General features: G+C 47.9%; 1 protein-coding gene across 4 annotated transcripts in view; it reads right to left on the reverse strand.

The window, feature by feature from the left end:
• ttn.2 (titin, tandem duplicate 2) overlaps nucleotides 1-21,007 on the reverse strand; it is a 215,954-nt gene that overhangs the window by 132,922 nt on the left and 62,025 nt on the right. For all 4 annotated transcript variants that reach the window (XM_070552978.1, XM_070552977.1, XM_070552976.1 and 1 more), the window contains exons 41-73: nucleotides 16,471-20,223; nucleotides 15,538-15,816; nucleotides 14,747-15,310; nucleotides 14,280-14,561; nucleotides 13,928-14,206; nucleotides 12,817-13,098; nucleotides 12,456-12,734; nucleotides 11,909-12,196; nucleotides 11,539-11,817; nucleotides 11,167-11,448; nucleotides 10,784-11,062; nucleotides 10,405-10,683; nucleotides 8,922-9,200; nucleotides 8,554-8,841; nucleotides 8,201-8,479; nucleotides 7,800-8,081; nucleotides 7,449-7,727; nucleotides 7,089-7,367; nucleotides 6,739-7,017; nucleotides 6,377-6,664; nucleotides 6,018-6,296; nucleotides 5,582-5,863; nucleotides 4,525-4,803; nucleotides 4,159-4,440; nucleotides 3,783-4,061; nucleotides 3,373-3,660; nucleotides 3,009-3,287; nucleotides 2,396-2,677; nucleotides 2,034-2,312; nucleotides 1,591-1,878; nucleotides 976-1,263; nucleotides 614-904; nucleotides 235-522 (exon numbers count right to left, since the gene is read on the reverse strand). In XM_070552978.1, coding sequence (XP_070409079.1) covers nucleotides 235-522; nucleotides 614-904; nucleotides 976-1,263; nucleotides 1,591-1,878; nucleotides 2,034-2,312; nucleotides 2,396-2,677; nucleotides 3,009-3,287; nucleotides 3,373-3,660; nucleotides 3,783-4,061; nucleotides 4,159-4,440; nucleotides 4,525-4,803; nucleotides 5,582-5,863; nucleotides 6,018-6,296; nucleotides 6,377-6,664; nucleotides 6,739-7,017; nucleotides 7,089-7,367; nucleotides 7,449-7,727; nucleotides 7,800-8,081; nucleotides 8,201-8,479; nucleotides 8,554-8,841; nucleotides 8,922-9,200; nucleotides 10,405-10,683; nucleotides 10,784-11,062; nucleotides 11,167-11,448; nucleotides 11,539-11,817; nucleotides 11,909-12,196; nucleotides 12,456-12,734; nucleotides 12,817-13,098; nucleotides 13,928-14,206; nucleotides 14,280-14,561; nucleotides 14,747-15,310; nucleotides 15,538-15,816; nucleotides 16,471-20,223 — 13,062 coding nt within the window. The remainder of the gene's footprint in view (nucleotides 1-234; nucleotides 523-613; nucleotides 905-975; nucleotides 1,264-1,590; nucleotides 1,879-2,033; nucleotides 2,313-2,395; nucleotides 2,678-3,008; nucleotides 3,288-3,372; nucleotides 3,661-3,782; nucleotides 4,062-4,158; nucleotides 4,441-4,524; nucleotides 4,804-5,581; nucleotides 5,864-6,017; nucleotides 6,297-6,376; nucleotides 6,665-6,738; nucleotides 7,018-7,088; nucleotides 7,368-7,448; nucleotides 7,728-7,799; nucleotides 8,082-8,200; nucleotides 8,480-8,553; nucleotides 8,842-8,921; nucleotides 9,201-10,404; nucleotides 10,684-10,783; nucleotides 11,063-11,166; nucleotides 11,449-11,538; nucleotides 11,818-11,908; nucleotides 12,197-12,455; nucleotides 12,735-12,816; nucleotides 13,099-13,927; nucleotides 14,207-14,279; nucleotides 14,562-14,746; nucleotides 15,311-15,537; nucleotides 15,817-16,470; nucleotides 20,224-21,007) is intronic.

Genomic DNA, 21,007 nt, shown 5'->3' on the forward strand with positions numbered 1-21,007 from the left:
GGTCTTTTGTAACATCAGTGTTTATGTTTCTCACATTGCATCATGGGATTGTGTAGTTGAAACTGCGTATTTAGCCTATACTTTGATTATTTTGCACGTTTGAAGAAGGATTTAAGAAAGCAGATGGATCATCCTTGCTGTGTGGTCGATTGCTCGGCTGTGGGAGGCTAGATCCAACGTGTTAGTGGAATTTCCTCCTCGTTTGTAGGACAAAATAAAGACCTGAACTGGTACCTTTCACGCTGACTTTGGCCTTGCAGAACTCACTGCCGGCCTCGTTGGTGGCCTTGCACAGATAATCCCCAGCATCGTGTTTGGAAACTGGACTGATTTCCACACACGCTATTCCATCGGAGAAGCTGATCCTAGTGCTGCCAGCTGATGTTAACTCCCTCCTGTCTTTCATCCACTGGATCTTCAGAGGAGAAGACCCACAGACGTGACAGCTGAGGCTCATCTTGTCACCTTCCTCTATGCTCAGCGGCTTGAGAGGAACATCAAACACAGGAGGCTTCTTGGCTTCTACAAGGAAGAGAAGCAGCTTGATTTTAGTCATTGATTCTGGGATCTGGGTGGGAAACATATGGAGACTAAAACCAAGCATCAAACCCACCCAGAATTCCTACAGTGACCTCACAGGAGGCTTGTCCAGCTTCATTCGAGGCCTGGCAGGAGTACCTGCCACTGTCAGATGCATGGCTGCACTTGATGCACAGCATTGCCACATTACTTTTAAAGCTGATGTCGTATTTGTCTGAAGTTTGGATTTCTTCGCAGTCTTTGAACCAGCTGACCGACATGGGCTGGGATCCAGTGAGTCGGCTCTCGATCTTCACCAGTTTGCCCTCCGAGTCCTCAATGTGCTCCGACGGCTTTTTGGTGAACACTGGAGGGTTTTTACGCTCTGGGATCAAAGATAGAAACAGTGAAGAGATTTGGTCACACAGACAAACAAGCTTGGAGTATTTTGAATACCTCTGACGGTGATTTCAGCGGAACACGAGTCCTTCCCCACGTCGTTGGAGGCGTGACAAAAGTATCTTCCTGTGTCAGCTCTGTCAGCCTTCAGGATGGTGAGGTGGGGGGTGCTGTCCACACAGCTCAGCTTATAATTCCCCCCTGAGCGAATATCTTTATGATCTTTGGACCATGTGACCTTCATGGGGACGGAACCAGTCATGTGACACTCCAGCTCAATGCTGTCCCCTACAGTGACCTCCAAAGGAGACAACTTCCTGTCGAACACTGGGGGGTGCCTGGGTTCTGTAGACCAGACAACAGGAAGTCAAGCTGCTGACATTCCAGCTGAACCTTTTCATCAGAGCACTGAGTTCAGGTCAGTAAAAGTTTCCTCTATAAGGAACCCGGCAGGTTGCATCGAGTCACTGACTAGTGTCAGAGTCTTTACAGCAACCCTGATACTACACAAGCATGCAGCGACAGTGGAGAGGAAAACCCCCTTTTAACAGGAAGAAACCTCCAGAGGATCCTGGCTCAGTATAAGCAGCCATCCTCCACAACTCACTGGGGATGGAGAAGACAGAGCAGACACATGCCTTTAGATGACCTCTGACCCTGGCAGACACAAACCTTGCATTGTGAGCTTGGCTCTGCAGGAGGCTGAGCCCACGCTGTTGGAGGCCACGCAGGAGTATTCTCCTGAATGCTTCATTTCCCCGCGGCTGATCTGCAGCACAGCCGTGTTGTCATCATACAGCATGGAGAAGTCTCCTCCCTGGGTAAGTGGCTTGCCATCTTTTAGCCATGACACCTCCATGGGCGAAGAGCCGGCAACGCGGCACTCAAACCGGACCAGCTGGCCCTCGGTCGCCTGAAGGCTGGTGATCTTCTTGGGGAAGGATGGCGGTGTTTTGGCATCTGAGGAAAACATTCAACAGTGAGATTCTGACCCAGAGCAGTGAAACTATACGGTGTGTCTACCTGTAAATAGATTCATCGCTCAGCTGGCTGAACATTCACCTTTTATACTAAAACTTTTATTAAAAGAGAGCAGATCATAAAGCAGGTGTTACCCAGCACGATGAGTCTGCAGGTGGACGAGTTCGAACCAATCAGGTTCTCAGCTTTGCAGGTGTACTCTCCAATGTCCACTTTGGTGACCTTACTGAGCTTCAGGCAGGCCGTGCCCTTAGAGTACTCCAGCTTACAGGTGGGGCTGGACCGGACCTTACCATCAGCCTTGAACCAGGACACCTTGATCTCAGGTGTTCCAGCCACCTGACACTTTAGACACACAGCGTCTCCTGCTGTCACCTCCATAGACTCCAGAGACTCTATGAAGTATGGAGGTTCTGTAGAAGAGAGGACAGCTGCTGATCAGAGGAAGACCTGCAGACAAGTTTTTGTCCAAAGCGTGGTTTGGAGCTGGACTCACCCAGGATGGACACAAGGGCCTCACTCGTGTCTTTTCCAGCGTCATTAGACACCTGGCAGCAGTAAGTCCCTGCAGCCTCCTTGTCGTCGGTGCTGAGACACTCCAGGATGCAGGAGCTCTCTGTCGTGGTGATGTTGTATCTGTAGGAGGCAAAGATCTCCTGGCCGTCTTTGAACCAGCTTACGGTGATCTTTGGCGTTCCAGAGTAGGAACACTCCAGAGTCAGAGGCTTGCCCTTCTCCACCGACACATCCTTCAGCTTCTTAGAGAAGACCGCCGGCTCTGAGAGACACAGATGTTGTTTAGTTTGCAGGTGAACCTGCTAAACATCTGGATACAACCTTATCAGATTTTATCAGGTGCTACAGGTACCAGTACTGACTGGTACCACAAACACGGATCCCCTTTCTCCTGTTAAAACTTCTCACTTAAGTATCAAACCACTCTGTTGCACCCTAAAGAAGACAACTTTGAATGTTCTGTATAGTCCATCTGCTCCTTGGAGATCTGTTCACCAGCAGCATGAACCCTGCTGGTACCACCTGAGTTTGTATGGATAACACCGGGAAAAATGTTCTTGGACCAGACTGATCTGGTGTCCTCGCAGACTAACCTTTGATGGAGAGGTTCACAGCACAGCTCTCCTTTCCAGCATCATTGATAACCTGACAGGTGTATTCTCCAACGTGAGATCGGTTCACTCTTAGGAGCTCCAGGGTGACTTGGTTCTCCTTCAGTGAGAAGCTGCAGTCCTTTCCCGGGAGGATCTCCTTGGTTCCTTTGAACCACTTCAGCCTGAGGGGAGTGCTGCCCTTTACTATGGCTGAAAAAGTCACGTTAGAGCCGGGCATGGCCTCCACTGGCTGTGGTGGCACCACGATGGAGGGAGGTTCTGAGTGTGAACAGAAGAATCAACTGAGTGTAATTAGAACAGAAGCTGAAGTTATGGATCCAGGAGAACATCAGTAGAAACTGACCTTTAACATCCAAAGAGGCTGACGTCTCACTGGACCCAGCCTTGTTGACGGCGGTACATCTATAAACTCCAGAGTCCAGCAGCTTCAGCGTGGGAATCCTGATAAAACAGGTGTTGTCACTGAATGAGAGCTCGTGGTTGGGCCCGCTCTGGATCTCCTCTCCATCGTGATACCAGCTGATGATAAAGGGTGGAGAACCAGACACTTTACACTCCATCTCTGCAGCTTCACCCACAACCATCTTACAGTCCTTCAGCTTCCTGGTGAAGGTGGGAGGAACGGTCTTATCTGTTAGGAGAAGAACAGAATCATGAATTGTTTCTTCTGCTCACACGGGGATGCCACTCACAAGATTAGGACGAAAGCATCTTAGATAAACGTTATCATCAGATGACAGAAGGAACACCAACCTAAAACAGTCAGGTTGATTTTACTCAGGTCCTCTCCGACTTTGTTCATGACCTGGAAGGTGTACTCTCCAGAGTCTAACTTCTCAGTGGAGACCACGTTTAGGCTGGAGATCATTCTGGAAAAGGAGATTTTGTACTTCCTCCCTGATGCCAGCTCAACGCCGTCTTTGAACCACTTGGGGACGAGTTCTGGGGTTCCACAGACTTTGACCTCGAGGGCAGCGATGTCACCCGCCGTCACACTCAGAGCATCGGGTTTGTCCACGATCTTAGCCGGTTCTAGAAACAGCAGAGAAGAAGCAGGTGTGTTTAGTCAAGCCTGTAGGAGAAGGTCTGAGGAGCACAGAGACAGAGAGAGAACGATCTGCTTACACACCTAGAACCGTTAGGTTAGAGAAACACTCCACACTCCCAGCATCATTCCTGAGCTGGCAGGTGTATCTGCCCGCTGACGTCTCATCAGCTCTCAAGACTTTTAGAGACACCTGGTTGTTCTGAAAGGTTATTTTCCTGTTGTCACTGTCCCTGAGTATGTGGTCCTTGTCCTGAACCCAGGACACACTAATGGGTTCAGAGCCTGTAACCGTGGCCTTAAGGGTCACCTCCTCTCCCAGTACCACTGTCATGTTGGACAGTTTCTCCACAAACGCTGGCGGCTCTGAGGAGAGGACAGACAGCGCAGATGGGACAGTCAGCAACGAGTCACAGGGACCTGCAGACAGACCGCCTGGTTTCTACTGACCTCTGAGTTTAACCACCGCGCAGCAGCTGTCACTTCCTACACCGTTTGACACTTTGCATTCGTACTCTCCGACGTCTGATGACTCTATCCCAATGACATGCAGCGTGGCTGAGCTGCCTTCGCTCAGCATCTTATACTTCCTGCTCTCCATCAGTGGCTTCCTGTCTTTCAACCAGGTGACCTGGAACGGAGTGGAACCGCTCATCTCGCAGTACAAGCTAACGTCCTTACCCTTCAGCCCCTCCACAGGCGGGGGCACTCGGACAAACGATGGGGGCTCTACAAAGAGATCAGGAAACTGTTACTGAGGTACCGTGGTGGGGGTTAGAGCTGACGGCTGAAACAGCAGCAGGGTTAGGGTGGGGGTTAGGGTGAGAAAAATAACTATACATCATATATCAGAAGACATTTCTAATATTGGAAAACGTGTTTTCATTAAAAAGTGTTTGTCAATCGTTACAAAATGGGTTAAAAATCAGAATCGATCCCAACAGTAACTGAGCTCTCACAGGTCTGAGATGGACGTTTCTCTGCAGGAACACATGCTCACTCAAAATGTTCAAAGAGACACTTCAGAGGGGCCGAGGGGCCCCGGCTGGCTCCAGAGTCACAGGTTACGGACCCCTGGACTGGGTTAGGGTTAGGTACAGTATGGTTGTACTTGTGAGTGTGTTAGGGGGGTCTTTAGCTGACCGGTGGGGTTTTGAACATGAAAAGGAAACCAGTGGAACCAGTTTAACCTAAAGTGGTGAGGGACTAAGGGCCTGTTAGGGCATCGTTCTCAGACAAAATCACATGGTGTGGCGCGTGGGAGGAGGGTGGGGGGGGGGGGGTCACACATTGTGCCTCTTAATCCTGTTAATGGGAGGATGTCTTCTCCACACGATGCAGCAGAGCTAACAGGGGAACATATTTAGACACAACACAGGGGCATGGGTTACAATGAGACATCTCTGTCTCTGACGTGCCAGTGTTAGCCCCATGCTGCACCCCCCACCCCCGGCTGTTATAGATGACGGCTTTAAGCAGAAGCACCAAAGTAATTAAAGACGTTGACCTTTGACCGTAAGGGTGGTGCTGCAGCTCACGCAACCGGCATCGTTCTGAGCTTCACAGGTGTAAACTCCATCTTCATCCAGGCTGCTGGACAGCAGCTCTAGAAACGCCACCGAGTCAACAAACCCAGTCCTGCAGGTGGGCCCCTCTGAGACCCTGGTGTCCTGCTTGTACCAGGTGGTCTTCAGAGGGGTGGAGCCGCTGACTTTGCACTCCAGACGGAGCGCCTCACCCCGCCTCACACACTTGGTGAAGGGGAGTTTCGTCACAAACTCGGGAGGTTCTGGAAAACCAAAACACAGAAGATCAGCAGCCAGAACCAGACAGGTACTTATTACAGAGGGGAGAAGTCAGTGAACAGGTGGAGATGATGAGATAGCAGCTGATGAAACTGAAGCTGACATAGATGAATGAAGCCATCAAGAGAAGAGTCCAACCTTTGACCCTGAGATTGGCGCTACAGCGGACAGAGCCAGCTTCGTTGCTGACTTGGCAGGAGTAAACTCCGCTCTGAGACACGGACACTGAGTGCAGTTCTAAGAAGCAGGAGGTTCCGTCCTCCCCCGTGAAGCAGCCGGGTCCGGTCATGAGCTCCGAGTTCTCCTTGAACCAGCGCACGGTGAAGGGGGGCGTGCCCTTGAAGGAGCTCCTGAAGCGGACGGCAGCATTGGGCAGTGCCACCTGAGACTCTGGCAGTGCCACAAAGCTGGGAGGTTCTGAACACAGCAAACAAACCAGGTCATGGAGATACTCACCTCCGTTCAAGGCTACGTGGAGCAGAAGAGTGTCATCTGACCTTTGACCCTGAGGGATCCTCTACACTCACAGCTTCCCGCTTCATTGGTCAGTCTGCAGGAATAGGAACCTGCATCAGATAACTCCAGCTGTTCCATTTCCAGGGACACGGAGTTGTCCTGCTGGAGGAGTTTGTGTTTGACTCCACTGGAAATTCTCCTCCCGTCCTTCTGCCACTCCACAGAAATGGGGAGCGAACCTGATATTTTACAGCATAGCTGAACGAAGGAGCCCAGAACCTCCTGCAGGTCTACCAGAGGTCTGGTGAAGCTCGGGGCGATCACTTGTTCTGTTACAAAAACACCAGTAAGAGTTACCAGCCTGTCAGCGTGTCTCCACGGCAACCGTGTTTGAGGGACCAACCTAAGACCACCACCCTGACACTGCAAGAACAGCTGCTGATGTGGTTCCACACCTCAAACAGGTACTCTCCTTCATCTGCAGCCTGAGCAGCCTGGATCTTCAGGCTGCTGATGTTCTTCTCAAACAGCAGCTTGTACTGCCGCATGGACTGAAGCTCCTTACCATCTTTCATCCACCTCACCTTCAGCTCAGGTGAGCCTTTCACCTTACAGTCCAGACTAACCGGATCTCCAATAGTGACTTTCATCTCCTCGGGTTTCTCTACAATCTGAGGAGGCTCTACAAAGCAAAGCAAATATCTGAGAAAGTTCCTAAGCAGCTATAGCTGGTTCTGATGGTCCACTGGTTACCTTGCACCGTCAGAATAGCAGAACTTTTCTCCTGTCCAGCCTCGTTCATCACCTGACAGGTGTATCTACCACCGTGAGTCACTTCACAGGCAGGGATCCTCAGAGTCGCCACGTTGTTCTCAAATGTTCTCTCAAATTTTGGATCTTCCAAGATCCAGTTCTGGTCCTTCTGCCACTGGACGGACAGGGTGGCCGAGCCCGTCACTGCACACTGAAACTCCGCCGTTTGACCCAGAACTGTGACGCTGTTCTCTAATCGTCTGGTGAATGTGGGCGGTTCTGTCAGATAAACAGAGCGAGATGTTCAGGTTTCACCTCAGGAGATGGATGAGGCGGGTTTGTGGTTCTGACTGGACCGACCTTTAAGGGTAAGTGCTGCCCTGCAGGTGCAGCTTCCCACCCTGCCTGCTACAGTCACCTGGTATTCACCAACATCTGCAGAATCACACCTGTGCACCTCCAGGCCCAAAGCATTGTTGGTGTGGGAGAAGCCATGTTTAGAACTGGCTTTCAGCTCCTTCCCATCTTTGAGCCACGTTACCTCAAACGGACTCGTACCGACAACTTGGCACTGTAAAAAGGCACTGGAGCCTTTGACCACGTCAGCTGGAGATAGCTTAGTGAGGAAAAATGGCGGCTCTGAGGCAAGAGGACACAAACGTCACTAAAGCTCATTAACCGGCTCCAGACAGATTGCTCCTGAACACTGACCTTCGACCTTCAGCTCCATGCTGCAGCTCTCGCTGCCGGCCTCATTCCGCGCCTCGCAGTAGTAAAGGCCTCCGTCTTTGAGCTCGGCCCCACAGACCTCCAGAGAAGCTACTGAGTTCAGGAAGGACATCCTGTAGCGGTCGCTGGCACCAAGTTCAGAACCATCCTTGAACCAGTAGATGTCTATCTCAGGCGTGCCGGTCACCTGACACTCAAAAGCTTTACTCTGACCTGGGCGTACAACAGACACGCGGGCCGGGATCCGTGTGAACTTGGGAGGTTCTGATGGACAAGAGAAACGGGTTTATTTTTATGGTTTTTATAAATATGTGCTGTCATTTTCCAGCTTTAAATGTCCCGTGGCTCTGAAACCACTGAAGATAAATTAAATAAAGAGAGACCTTTGACGAAGAGCGCTGCCTGACAGGAAGTGGAGCCCACATCGTTCTGGACCTCACACACATATTCTCCAGAATCTGATGTTTTACAGAAGAAGAGCTCCAGCGAGCTGGAGGTCTGGTCTTTTGCTACAGAGCAGTCGGCACTGGACAATATCTCCCTCTTGTCTTTGAACCACCGAATGGTCAGCGGAGGTGTGCCAGAAACCAGAACGTTAAACTGGACCTTTGAGCCCGGCAGAACATTCAGGGATTCAGGTTTTTCTAGAATGCACGGTGGCTCTGAAAGAGAAACAAACCGTTTTAGCCACACCGGTCCAATTATACTCCTTCTTCTCCACCCCCTATGTTCAGACCTTTAACCAGCAGGATCCCAGAGCACTGCGCTATTCCCGCCTTGTTTTTAGCGATGCAGGTGTAGCTGCCACCATCTTTGATGGTAAGATCAAAGACTTCCAGACAAGCAACATTCTCAAAGAACGTGGGTTTGTGTTTGTCACCAGGCTGGATCTCCATCTCGTCTTTGTACCAGAAGACATTTATGGGCAGCGAGCCCGACACGAGGCAGTCCAGGTGAGCAAATGATCCTCGGATACCTTCTGTTGGCTTCAGCTTTCTCGTAAAGGAGGGAGGAAACACTTGATCTAACACGGACAAAAGGAAAACATGCATGAGCAACATGACAACTCTAACTGTAACTCCACCTGAATCATGAAGAACTGACCAAGAACCGTGAGCATAGCTTCACAAGAACTTTGACCAACATCATTTGAAACCTCAAAGGTGAATTGGCCGCTGTCGCTTTTCTCTGTTTTGATCAGCTTCAGCACAGAGCTGCTGTCTGAGCTCTGTATTTTTAACCTCTGGCCAGAGGTCACCTCCTTGCCAGCCTTAAGCCACCTGGCCTTCAGCGGTTTAGTGCCAGAGAAATGGACCTCCAGTGTGGCCGGGTCCCCTTGAGTCACACTGATGGTCTTGGCCTCCTCGGTGACCTTAGCTGGTTCTGAGACGTCGGGAGAACACATCAGCAAGGAACAATCACGGTAAAGACACTAAGCAAGGTCTGCCTGTAGGGTCACACCTAAAGACCTGGTCCTCACAACCCTCACACCTGTAGGCAGGAGGTCCCAGGTGGGGAGTGGTCAGTCAGGTGTTAAAGGGAACAGTGTGCAACGTTTACTGACACCTAGTGGTGAAGGTAGATGTAGCAGCCCTCTCCACCACCTAGAGAGGTGATGCTCTGCTTCTCCTTCACCACTTTGACTCCCATAGACTGCTAAAAGGACAAACCTCCAACTCCACCACCTCAACCAACAACCACCAGGTTTCATGGAAGCCACAGAGCAGGTACAGAAACACCTGGATGCCTTCAAACAGGAGACACCTTCTGCTTCTAGACCACAGCATCACCAGGTTTAGATGTTTCAATATTTAAACATGTTGTCCACAGGTGTTAATAAAGGTCAGCCTTGATGACCTCTGAGTGATTGCCCCTTATGCTGCACCTGCCGTTCATGATTTAACTTTATTTGTGTAATTAATTGGTAAATGGTCTGTGTTTGATGTGTCGCTTTCTAGAGTCCTTGTCTCAGTCTGGTTTTAAATGTATTTAAGGAGATAAACTGGGTTAATTTCCAGTTTTCCTGCAGCATGGTCCATGCAGAAGGAGCAGAGTGAACCGTACATTTTCAATAAACAAACCTCATTGTTATAGGTTCAAATAGACACAAAATCTTGTTTTTATTCATTCTACTGGTAGTTTATTTTGCTCAAACTGAAACTGAGACATGCCTCTAATTCTGGCCTCCCTCCAATAAAGGCCTGAACCAGGATGCACTTGAGTAAATAAAGGCCCGGGCCTGTATTAGAGGATTTAAGGTATCTATGAATTATAATTTACCAACCATAAATCTTTGGCACCCACATTCTCAAACAATCATTGGTCGCTTTTTTAAGACTTTTCTCAGACGAGACCATGTCATGTGATGCATTGTGGGTAGCCTGTGACATCAACATATGTTGATCAATTAAAATATGTTGTTGCCATACAAACACGACTCTTCTTCTGCTGCCTTTCTCTGGCAGTAATCTAACAGTAGGAGGACCTGCTGATGAGACATCCGTTCACTGTTACACACCAGACCCATAACTCCTACATGTGTGACTCTACAGGTGATAACAGCAGGTTTACAGGAAGTCCGACTGACCTTTGACCGTCAGCACAGCTGAGCAGATCTGGCTGCCGGCCTGGTTCACAACCTGACACGAGTATTTGCCTCCATGCTGACTCTGTAAGCTGCTGATGAACAGCCCAGCAGTCCTGTTCTTGTATGAGATCTGAACATGTTCAGTCTCTCTGAGCTCATGGTTGTCTTTGAGCCAGGTCACAGTAATGGGCTCAGATCCCTTCAGAAGACACTGCAGAGAAATGTCGCTACCCACCAGAGAACTAAGGTTCTCCAGCTTCCTGACAAACGATGGTGGTTCTGCAAGGGCAAGATGGAACAGGATGTTCAACGTTTCATCTGGAGCTGACCTTCTACATGTGTAATCAGCAGACGTAAATCATCAGTTAGCAGCACCAACCTTTCAGCGTTACGTGACATTCACAGGATGAGCGGCCCACTTCATTCTCCACGGTGATCTGATATAAGCCAACATCTGCTGCCTCCACCCCCAAAACCTGCAGGGCCACCAGGCCCTCCTTCACTGTGATACGGTGCCTTTTGTCATTTCTTATCACTTTAGAGTTTTTATAGAAGAACACAGTGAAAGGGGCGGAGCCAGTCAACTGACACTCCAAAATCATCTCCGAACCCTTCACCACATCTCTGGGCTCCAAGCTTCGTACAAACTCTGGAGGTTCTAGAAGACAGCAGTCAGCAGATCAGTGACAAAGAGTCTACAAAGTTATCCAGGTGGAGGGTTAGACAACTGGGAGATTACAACACCATGAACCATAAACAAACCTTTCACAGTGACTGTGCAGCTGCAGCGATCACTTCCTGCTTCACTCGATGCCACACATACATAATCTCCACAATCCTCCACCAAACACTCGGCTATCTCTAGAACCGACTCTACATCAGTCGTTCTGATGGTGTATTTAGGACTACAGCTGATCTCCGTCTCATTCTTAAACCATCTGAAGCTGATGACGGGGCTGCCCGTCACTTTGCACTCCAGACGGGTGGAGTTGCCTCTAGTGATGAGCCTGGTTGCGTTCAGCTTCCTCACAAACACAGGGGGCTCTGAGAGAAGAGGTTAAAGCGTATTACTGAACAGAAGACATGCTAGTTTCACATGTTCATGCAGCTTCACATGACTCTGATGACAAGCACCTTTCACAAAGAGGACTGCGGTGCAGTCCACCTTCCCAGCATCGTTGGACACCTGGCACGTGTATTTGGAGGAGTCGCTGGGTTTTACTGAGTGAAGCTCTAACGAGCTGGAAGAGGCATCTTTCTTTATGAAGTAAAGGCCTCCAGTTAGGATCTCCTTCTCCTCTTTGAACCACTTAACAACCAGAGGAGCAGTGCCAGTGAAGGCAACTCGGAAGGAAACTTTGGCTCCTGGTATCACTTCCTGGTTGTCTGCTTTCTCTGTAAGCGTGGGGGGCTCTGGAGGCCATTGACAGAACATATTCACTTCGTGTTAACACAAATTCATGAAAAGGGAAAACAAAAGACAAGTAAAACAAACACTCATGACCTTTGACATAGAGCGTGCTGCTGGTTTCTTTAAAGCCGGCTGAGTTGGAGGCTTTGCATTTGTAAACTCCCGAGTCGGGTTTCTCCAGCTGACAGATTCTCAGTGTAGCAGAGCCGTCCTTGAACCCAGGCTTGAACTTAGCTCCAGATTCTACTTCCTGGTCATCTTTAAACCAAGATATCGTCATGGGTTGGGACCCAGACACCCTGCAGTCCATGGATGCGTCAGTCCCAATGGCTCCGTCGACTCGTTTCAAAGACTTGGTGAAAGTTGGGGGCATGATTCGATCTGGTTGTTGAAGAAAAAGCACCTTGTTCATTAATACAGATTTGTTCTGCTTTAGAAGAGAACCACTCATCTGAACTCAGGAACACTCAACACTCTGGCTTTACTCACAGGTTTGTTTGTTTACATGTTAGAAGTTAAAAATAAAAAGATGATTAAAGTGGAACAAACTTCTACAAACAGCTGAGCTCCAGCTCCCCTCAACAACCTGCATCAGTCAGATCAGCTAGCTGGTTTGGTATGATCACATGCACGTTCTAACCTAGGACTGTTACTGAGCATGTGCACTGGTCCTTCCCAACTTTATTGGACACCTCCATCTTGTACTCTGAGGTGTCTCCTTTCTCTGCAGTCAGGATCTTCATAGCAGCCAAGTTATCCTTTAGGGTCATCTTGTATTTGCGCCCACTGATCATCTCCTTCCCATCTTTAAACCACTTGACTTTCAGGTCCGGGCTTCCTGAAATCACGCACTCCAATGAGGCCGAGTCCCCTGCAGTCACACTTATGGACTCTGCAGGTTCTACAATCTTGGCAGGTTCTGGTGTCAGAAAGAGTGATGGTTAATAAAAGGAAGAGATGTGAACCTTTAGGGTGAGACATAAATCAAGACTTCTGCTGACCTTGAACAGTCAGGGTGGCTTCACATTTTTGTTGCCCAGCCTGATTTTCTGCCAGGCAGGAATACTTCCCTCCGTGGCTGATGGCCACTGCCATTATGGACAGGCTGGCAACATTGTTCTCAAACACTATCTTGATGTTTGGATCATCATCTCTGAGAATTTCAGAGTCCTTCTTCCACTGCACAGCAATGGGAGCTGAACCCTTTATGGTTCCTTGTAGTTTGACAGAGTTTCCCAACACTGCGGTGACACTTTCAACTCTCTTTGAGAAGGTTGGTGGTTCTACAAGAACACGTTAGTGGTTAAAACCTGAGGAATTATGTAAAACCTCACCTACAGTGCCTGGTCAGTAACGTCAGCATGCTTCCATCCTGCATGGAGGTCTGCACTGTGAGCACAGTCTGACTATGTTGTTCTGTTCTGGAGCAACCAAAAACCACATCAGAGGACGACGTGACATGTAGATATGTGGAAGCATGTCAGTTTTGGTGAGAAAGTTAAAGTCCCATTACTCATCATCACATACTTTTGACGCATCCCCAAGGGGAGCGGTGAGCTGCAGCTGTGGCCGTGCTCAGGAACTCTTTGGTGTTTGAAACCCCCAATCCAACCCTTTAATGCTGAGTGTCAAGCGAGGGTCTTTGATATGACCCAACTGGGATTTGAACCCACCATCTCCCAGTCCCATGGCGGACATTCCTACCACCAGGCCACCGAGAAGGTAAGACCTGTTTAAGAAGATCACAAAGTTCCAACAGCCTGGAGTGTCTACACATGGAGGCTGGAGGAGGAGTTCCTGCTTTAGTAATAAAGTTTCACAGGGAGAACCTCAAATCTTCAACCAGCGGACACAAACATGATCAATTCTAATCTGTATTTTTCTGCTCAGTTTCAGGGAAGTCAAGGACTTGAAGTCATACTTGATCAATGATCTTTTGATAATGAGACTTAGATAACATAATTGACTTTTGCATGTTTGATGTGTGCAGCTGACTATTAAGAACCTTTAGTTTCCCATCTAAGCAGGTGTTATGGTCCGCCAATGCAGGTAAACGTAGGCCTCGTGATTCTCAGGTGGATGCTAGGTGGGCCCTATAAGAGGTCCACTAACCTTTCAGCTTAGCGGAGGCTTTGGTGCTGACTTTCCCCACATCGTTAGATATAACACACTGATAATCTCCGACATCTGCACTCTCAAAGGTCTGGACCTCCAGCCTTGATAGGGAATCCTGGAAGATCACTTTATACTTCTGATCACTTGTGATGGGTTTTTTGTTTTTTAGCCAGCTGATTTCAAAAGGAGCTGTTCCTGCAACTTCACACTCCAGCTGAGCTACAGATCCCTTCACAGCTTCTACAGTCTGTAGATCCTTTCTAATGGATGGAGGCTCTGGATGTCAAAAGATTCCAGTTATTATCAGAGTGCCTGAACATGTGTGTTGTAAATGTGACTCAAGACACACCTTTAACAGCTACAATGGTGCTGCAGCTATCACTACCAGCATTATTAGACACCTCACATGTGTAGGTGCCACTGTCTGCAACCAGAAGGTCCAGGATCTCCAAAGAGGCTGCTCCATTTTTAAAGGTGATTTTATATTTGACTCCGTTGCTAAGCTCTTGCTCGTTCCAGTACCAGTGGATGTGAAGCTCGGGCGATCCTTTAATGGTGCACTGTAAGCGTGCAGCCGCACCTTGTTTCCAGGTAATCTGAGGCTCCATTTTCCTCACAAAAGCAGGAGGCTCTGGAAGAAGGTCAGCAGACTTAGGAAGAGTGCTTGAGACAAACAGAAGACATTCAGAGACAACACACAAGATTACAAGAAAGACACCTACATGGAGTGTTAGTAGCTTAAAGCTTTAAACACCAGGTTACATCTACAGAGGATTTCATCCAAACTAAGACTGGAGATCACCTGGAAGGTCTTACCTTGAACTGTTACCACAGCCTGACAGGATGAGCTTCCAGCCTCATTAGTGGCTGTGCACAAATATGTTCCAGAGTCTTTCTGCTTGGACTTTGGAATCTCAAGAACAGCCATCTTGTCCTCAAAAGAAAGCCTACAGTCCATGCTCTGGTGGACCTTTTTGCCATCCCTGGTCCAGGTGACGGTCACACCAGTGTCCTCGTCCACCTGACACTCCAGCCTTAGTAGGTCATTGACAGCAGCTGAAACTGACTCAACGCTCTTAACAAAGTTGGGCTTTTTAATGACTCTGATCCGTGTGGTGAAAGTAGCCATGCCAACGCTGTTGGAGGCCTTGCACAGGTACACTCCCTGATGATTCAATTCAATATTCTTTATGTGAAGTGAACACTTGTTCTTTTCACACTTTATAACACAGTTTCCTTCAGAGGAGATGGCGATGTTGTCCTTGTGCCAGACAACCTCCATGGGAGAAGATCCAGTGAATGAACATTGGAGAACTGCTTGTTTGCCCACAAATACAGTCACTGGATCTGGTTTAGAAACAAATACTGGCGGGTACATCTCTATGGAGAGCAGGCAGAACATAAAGTAGGGTTTACACTTGGTAAGGAAATGCCAGCATTAAACCAACCCAAACAACTCAATTGGAACAGGAGTGTGGAGTTAACCATGAGAACCCAACAGTCCGAGCTGCGCTATGAGCAGTCAGGATAAAACACAGCCTGGATATAATTCTCTCTCTTCCTCAGACACAAACATAAACACACAAGTATTCCCACTGGGATCTTACCAGTTACGTTAAGAGACGCGGAGCAACTGTCCGTGCCATGCTGGTTTGAAGCCTTGCAGGTGTATTCACCACTGTCATCCTTTCCTGGCTTCAGCAGCTCCAGAGTGGAACCGGTGTAGTGGCTGCTGATGCGATACTTGTCACTCTGTCGGATTTCAATACCAGACTTGTACCATTTGAAGGTCACATTGGGTGCCTCTTCTGTCTCGCACACGAACTTTGCCTGGTCACCAGCGTTGATGTCCACTGGGTTGATTTTTTGCTTGAAAACAGGCGGAACTGAGGCACACAAAGACAAAGGAAGACAATCATTAGTTATGGCAACCATTACTGCTGTGGTCTACACAAAACTGACAATTCAGGAGCACAAATGGCAGCAAGTACAGCAGTGGTGTAGGAATGAAATGAGAGACTGTGGGGAGAAAAAGAGCAAGAACATTAGCCCCATGGTTTCACAGAGAGCTGCCTGAAGAAGGTGTTCATGGGGCTAGGGTTCCAGCTGACAAGAGGAGGAACAAAGACTGAGAACATGAAGCAAAGCAGACTTAAGGATCTAAAACATGCATAAAGAGAACTCTGGCGATGAGAAGAAAATGGATCTGAAGGGATGTGACTCGGAACCTGTTCCCTGTGGCATGCAAAATTGATCATTAAGAGACCACGAAGACTAGCGTCATGACAACCAATACCATCAGATCTTTATTAACCTCACAAGCTACTGATGAACTAGGCTGTGATGGCTCTGGTCTTTAGGCCATGTTGATCAAGAAATGATGTGAAACAAAGAAAAGGTGGTGAGTTAGTACCATCAAGTGCTGAAGGTGCTCATGCTGAGCCATGGAATGGATTCACAAACCAAAGTGATCTGTTGGTGTGGATTATTAGAAGATGGATGAATGAATCAGTGATGATGAGAAATGTCTAAAATCAAACCTCTTGAGACCACACTGAGTCTTGATGATGTTGTTGTCCTGCCAGCTTTGTTCTCAGCTTCACAAACATACTCTCCTTGGTGCCTCTCCTTCACAACGTTGGTGATAATCAGTGAGTATGTGTCACTGTCTCTGGAACACTTGAACTCATTGCCAGTTTTCACTATCTGTCCGTTGAAAAACCAGTTGACCTTAGTGACATACCTAATGGTGGTGCTAAAGGTTACCTCACTACCTTCTTCAACAGATACATCCTTTAAGGAGGTGACAATTTCAGGACATTCTCTTTGCTCAGGCCTGGCTACATGTATCTCCTCTTTGAAGATTTCATCCCTGTGCTTCTGCTGGATGCTAACAGCTTCTGTTAGTTTGCTAGAAACAGTTGTAACCGAAGCTGCTGCTTCATGTTTCTCTCTGCTTTCTATGACTACAGACTTTGATACCTGCAGCGACTGAGCCTCTTTAGTTTGGGTGGAGATTGACCAATCCATCGTTGCATCCTTGCGTTCTTGCACCATCATTGGTTTCTCTGCAGCAGCACACTCAACTGTGATCTCAGACTCTGTCTTCAGTGCAGCAGCCTGAGATTTCAAGGCTGTAATGTCTGCAGCAGTCTCTGCCATGCCCACGGTCTCAACCATGGAGGACAGCACCTGTTTGGACCTCGCTGAGGTGACTTGGGCTCGCTGAGGTTGGTCTAACTGAACAGTGCCAGGCTGCTCCAAGGTAAGAACGTGGGCTTCCTGGTACACCATGGAGTGAAAAGCTGCTCTTAGTTCAGTTTTGAGGTCAGCTGTTTGAGGGTATTCCCCTTCAAAAGTCAGAGTGATCTCAATCGGGGAGCTTGTTGTTGTGATCAAGTATGTGAACATGAGCCGTTTGGGTTCTCGTAGAACTTTGGTTTCTTGAACCCCTACAGCCCGTAGCTGTCCAACAACATCGGCCAGTAGAACGGGCTGGTCAGTGGCCACAGCCAATTGAAGAGCCTCTCTGAGCTGATGCCGGATGTTCAAACTGGATAATTTAGGGATCTGAATCACAAAGGCCATCTCTTTGGGAAACGCTGTGCTCTCTTTGGCCTCTGATGCCATGAAGGACAGTTTTGGCTGAGTCCTGACTGTTATTCGGGTAGACTCAGACTTAGAAATCTCTTGAGAGAGTTCCCCTGTCATAACTTGCTTCTCGTCCATTACTATTGACTGTCTGACTGTCTGACCCTCCTGGATCTGAACAGCAAAGTCTTGCTCAGCTGCTTCCAGAGAGATACTGCTCTCAGTAGAGATTTCCTTCTCCTCTATGTGGACTGGTTTAATGGGAACTTTTTGCTCTAAAGCTGCCACACAGCTGAATGTGTCCACACTTGGCAAACTCTCTGTGTGACCTTCTTCCAAGCTCTGACTTTCAGCTACACTAGTGACATGCAGCACATTCCAGTGGTCCTCCTTCTGAACTAAAGCTCGCTGCTGCTTAAAATCATCGGTAATGGGAGTCTCTTTAGGCAGCTGCATGGGCTGGTAGGAAAGTTGAAGGATGTTTTGAGGTTTGGGCTCAATCCGAAGGTTAGACTGAAGTCCAGTCACAGACAGATCCAAATCTTCATGGTAATCTGCTGTTAGCTGTTTCCTCTCTTCTGAAACAGCTGCATGACTCCTTGATTTCTCCTTTTTCTGTAATGCCACCTGCTGATCAGGTGTTTCCACAGCAAGAATTCCCTCTTTGGGCAGAACCTCTAAAGACTGGGTTGCCTGAAGGTGTAACATGGTCGGAGACACCTTCTGGGGCTGAATGACCATTGAGCTGGCTTTGGCCTCAAACTCTGAAGTGTCCTCACAAACGATGGTCCTCTGCTCATCCTGACTGACAGAGTGCAGCAGAGTGTGAATCTTCCTGGTGCTGGCGTTCTCTGGTGCTGGTTTCTCACAGGTGAAGCTCTTCTCAGATGGAAGGAGGTCCTGGTCTGTGATGACCTGCAGGTGCAGCACCTGCTCTCCTTCTGCATGTGACTTGATAGACACAGCACTGTCCAGTGTTGGCAGCTGCTGCACTGATTCAGCCTGGAGCATCAATTTCTCTTCAGCAGTTAAAGCTGCCTTTTTCATGTCATCCATACAGAGCTGGGCTGCTTTTTCTGCAGGCCTTTCTATGGAGAACCTGATTTCCTTGGAGAGAGTTTGTTTGGACTCACTGACTGAGGCTACTACAAGCTGCTGTTCCTTACTAATGGTAGACTTAACAGCAGACTCTGCTGTTGCTAGTCTGTCTGTGTGGCCTTCTTCTAGCACGCAATTCTCAGCAGACTGGGCTGAATATAAAATCTTAACACCCTCCTTAACCTTGTAGCCCTTTTCTTGTGATGTGGAAATATCCTCAAACTGCTCCTTCATGATGGGTAGCTGACACTCAACCTGGTGTCCACTGACAAGGTGTTTGGGCTCAGAGGTGGGTTTGATGGTGGAACACTCCCTTTCAGTCAGAAGCTCTGTACTGACAGTAGAAATAGGGATGAGCTCCTCACCAATGGCAGACATGACCTTTGACCTTTTCTCTTTCAACGCCTGCAATTGAATGACCTCAGGACTCTTAATCCGATCACAGTGCTGCTCTGTTAGACCCTGACTCTCCTCCACAGATGAAGTAAATGCTGACATGTGAATCTGTTTCCCAGGAACAGCTGACGCCTGAGGTGGGCGAGTGGGAACTTCAGATACCCTCTCCTCCACCTCATGAGTCTGAAGAACTGCTGCCTGGTGGGTCATCTTCTCACAGTGGACAATAGCAGCAGATATGTTGACTTCCTGGAGAGAACCCACCTGCTCGCTCTGAATGATTTTCCGGTCTTCTGTGCCAATTGTGTAAACCATCTGGTCTGACCTGGCTCTGTCCTGGCCTGGGAGGCTGACCTGGTATAGTCGGGACTCTGTTGCCTGTTCTGACACTGACACCTTCTTCTGAGCCATCGTTAGCTGTTCTTTGTGGGAAACAAACATCGGGTCTCTAAAAACAACAAGCTCAGCACTACAGGTGGCCTCTCCAAATGGGTTGGAAGCTTTACAGGTGTACAGCCCAGTGTCCTCCTGTTTAACACTCCTAATTCTAATCTGACCTGACCCATCAGGATTGGCTATGATGCTACAGTTTCTACTGGGCTGGATTTGGAAAGCCCCCTTGAACCATTTGACATCAGGAACTGGATCACCTCTGGCCTCATAGCTGAATGAAACTTCTCCTCTCTCTGAGCACTTCACAGGTTGGATCTGAACCATGAAGGTGGGCGGCTGACCTGTGACTTTAAACATCTTTTCCACCCACTTCTCTGCCTGGCTGATGTCAGGCGTTTTCACCTCCAGGTACGTGGTGCACGTTGTCTGGCCAAACCTATTGGTGGCTGTGCATGAATACTCGCCCTTGTATTCAGATGTGACCTTGGTGATCACCAGCGTGTACTCCTCCTTCTCTTCAATCAGCTTGAACACAGAGGAGGTTGTGATGGCCCTACCATTATGACACCATTGAACTGTTGGCTTTGGAAGCCCAGAGACTCTAACAGTGAACCTGGCCATTTCTCCTGGGCTTACTGCTGCTGGGGACATCTGGCTAAGGAAAACTGGCTTTTCTTTCTTCTTCTCTAAGGTGGAGGAGTAACGTTTGGCCTCTGGCTTGAGTTCAAGTGTTTTAGTTTTCTGTTGTAACTGGACACCAGTGTAGTGGGTTTCCTCTTGTTCTTCCACAGTGGTGATGGTGGTGCTAGAATGCTCTGTCGGAAAATATTGAGCAACACTGATAAAACAGTCCAGAACCTAAAAACTACCAGTTTAACAGTTGCCAGCTTAGTTTCATCACATAGGTCTTCTAGAGGGGTTCCCTACAAGTGTGAATATGATTATCTCAGATGGATCTGTGTGTCATATCTGGCACAGTTGGGGGCCTGTCCGGTATCTTTAGGTTTATAAAACATAAAATATTCAAGAAAAAGTACATTTATGACTGCAAAAATGAGCTGAAATCTGAACATTTCCTAGCTAACTGATGACTTAAGAAAGTTTTATTTATAGAAAACGTCAAAAGATTATTGAATCATTTCATTAATGATGGACCACTCTGAAAGAAGAACACCCAGACTTGAACTTTGTCATGAAATATTTTATTATATAAACTCTGAGACAAAGCAACACTTTTTCTGTAGAAATAAACCTTCAATATTATGCTTAACACCAGGTAATTCCTGTTTTTGTCCAACTCATTCATTTCTGCAATTACACATATTTACAAAACATTCAAACATACATTTAAAAAGTTTCACAGTTTTAGTTGTTTTTAATAGAAACTGTTTTGTGAATCTTTTACTATTTTCTTAATCAGTTTAAAGACTCAAACAAAACTATTAAGTCAGTAAAACAAACAACCAGATCAAGTGATTGATGGCAGGTTTTGGGTTTATTCTGATTCAGAGCTGGAACCAACTAATGGAGCAATTTTATTTCATTCATTATAATTAAAACCACATACTTAGAGTTTAGATTAAATCCAAACAGTAATTA

This window comes from Nothobranchius furzeri, chromosome 7 (assembly GCF_043380555.1).
Source record: "Nothobranchius furzeri strain GRZ-AD chromosome 7, NfurGRZ-RIMD1, whole genome shotgun sequence".
NCBI classification, from domain to species: Eukaryota; Metazoa; Chordata; class Actinopteri; order Cyprinodontiformes; family Nothobranchiidae; genus Nothobranchius; species Nothobranchius furzeri.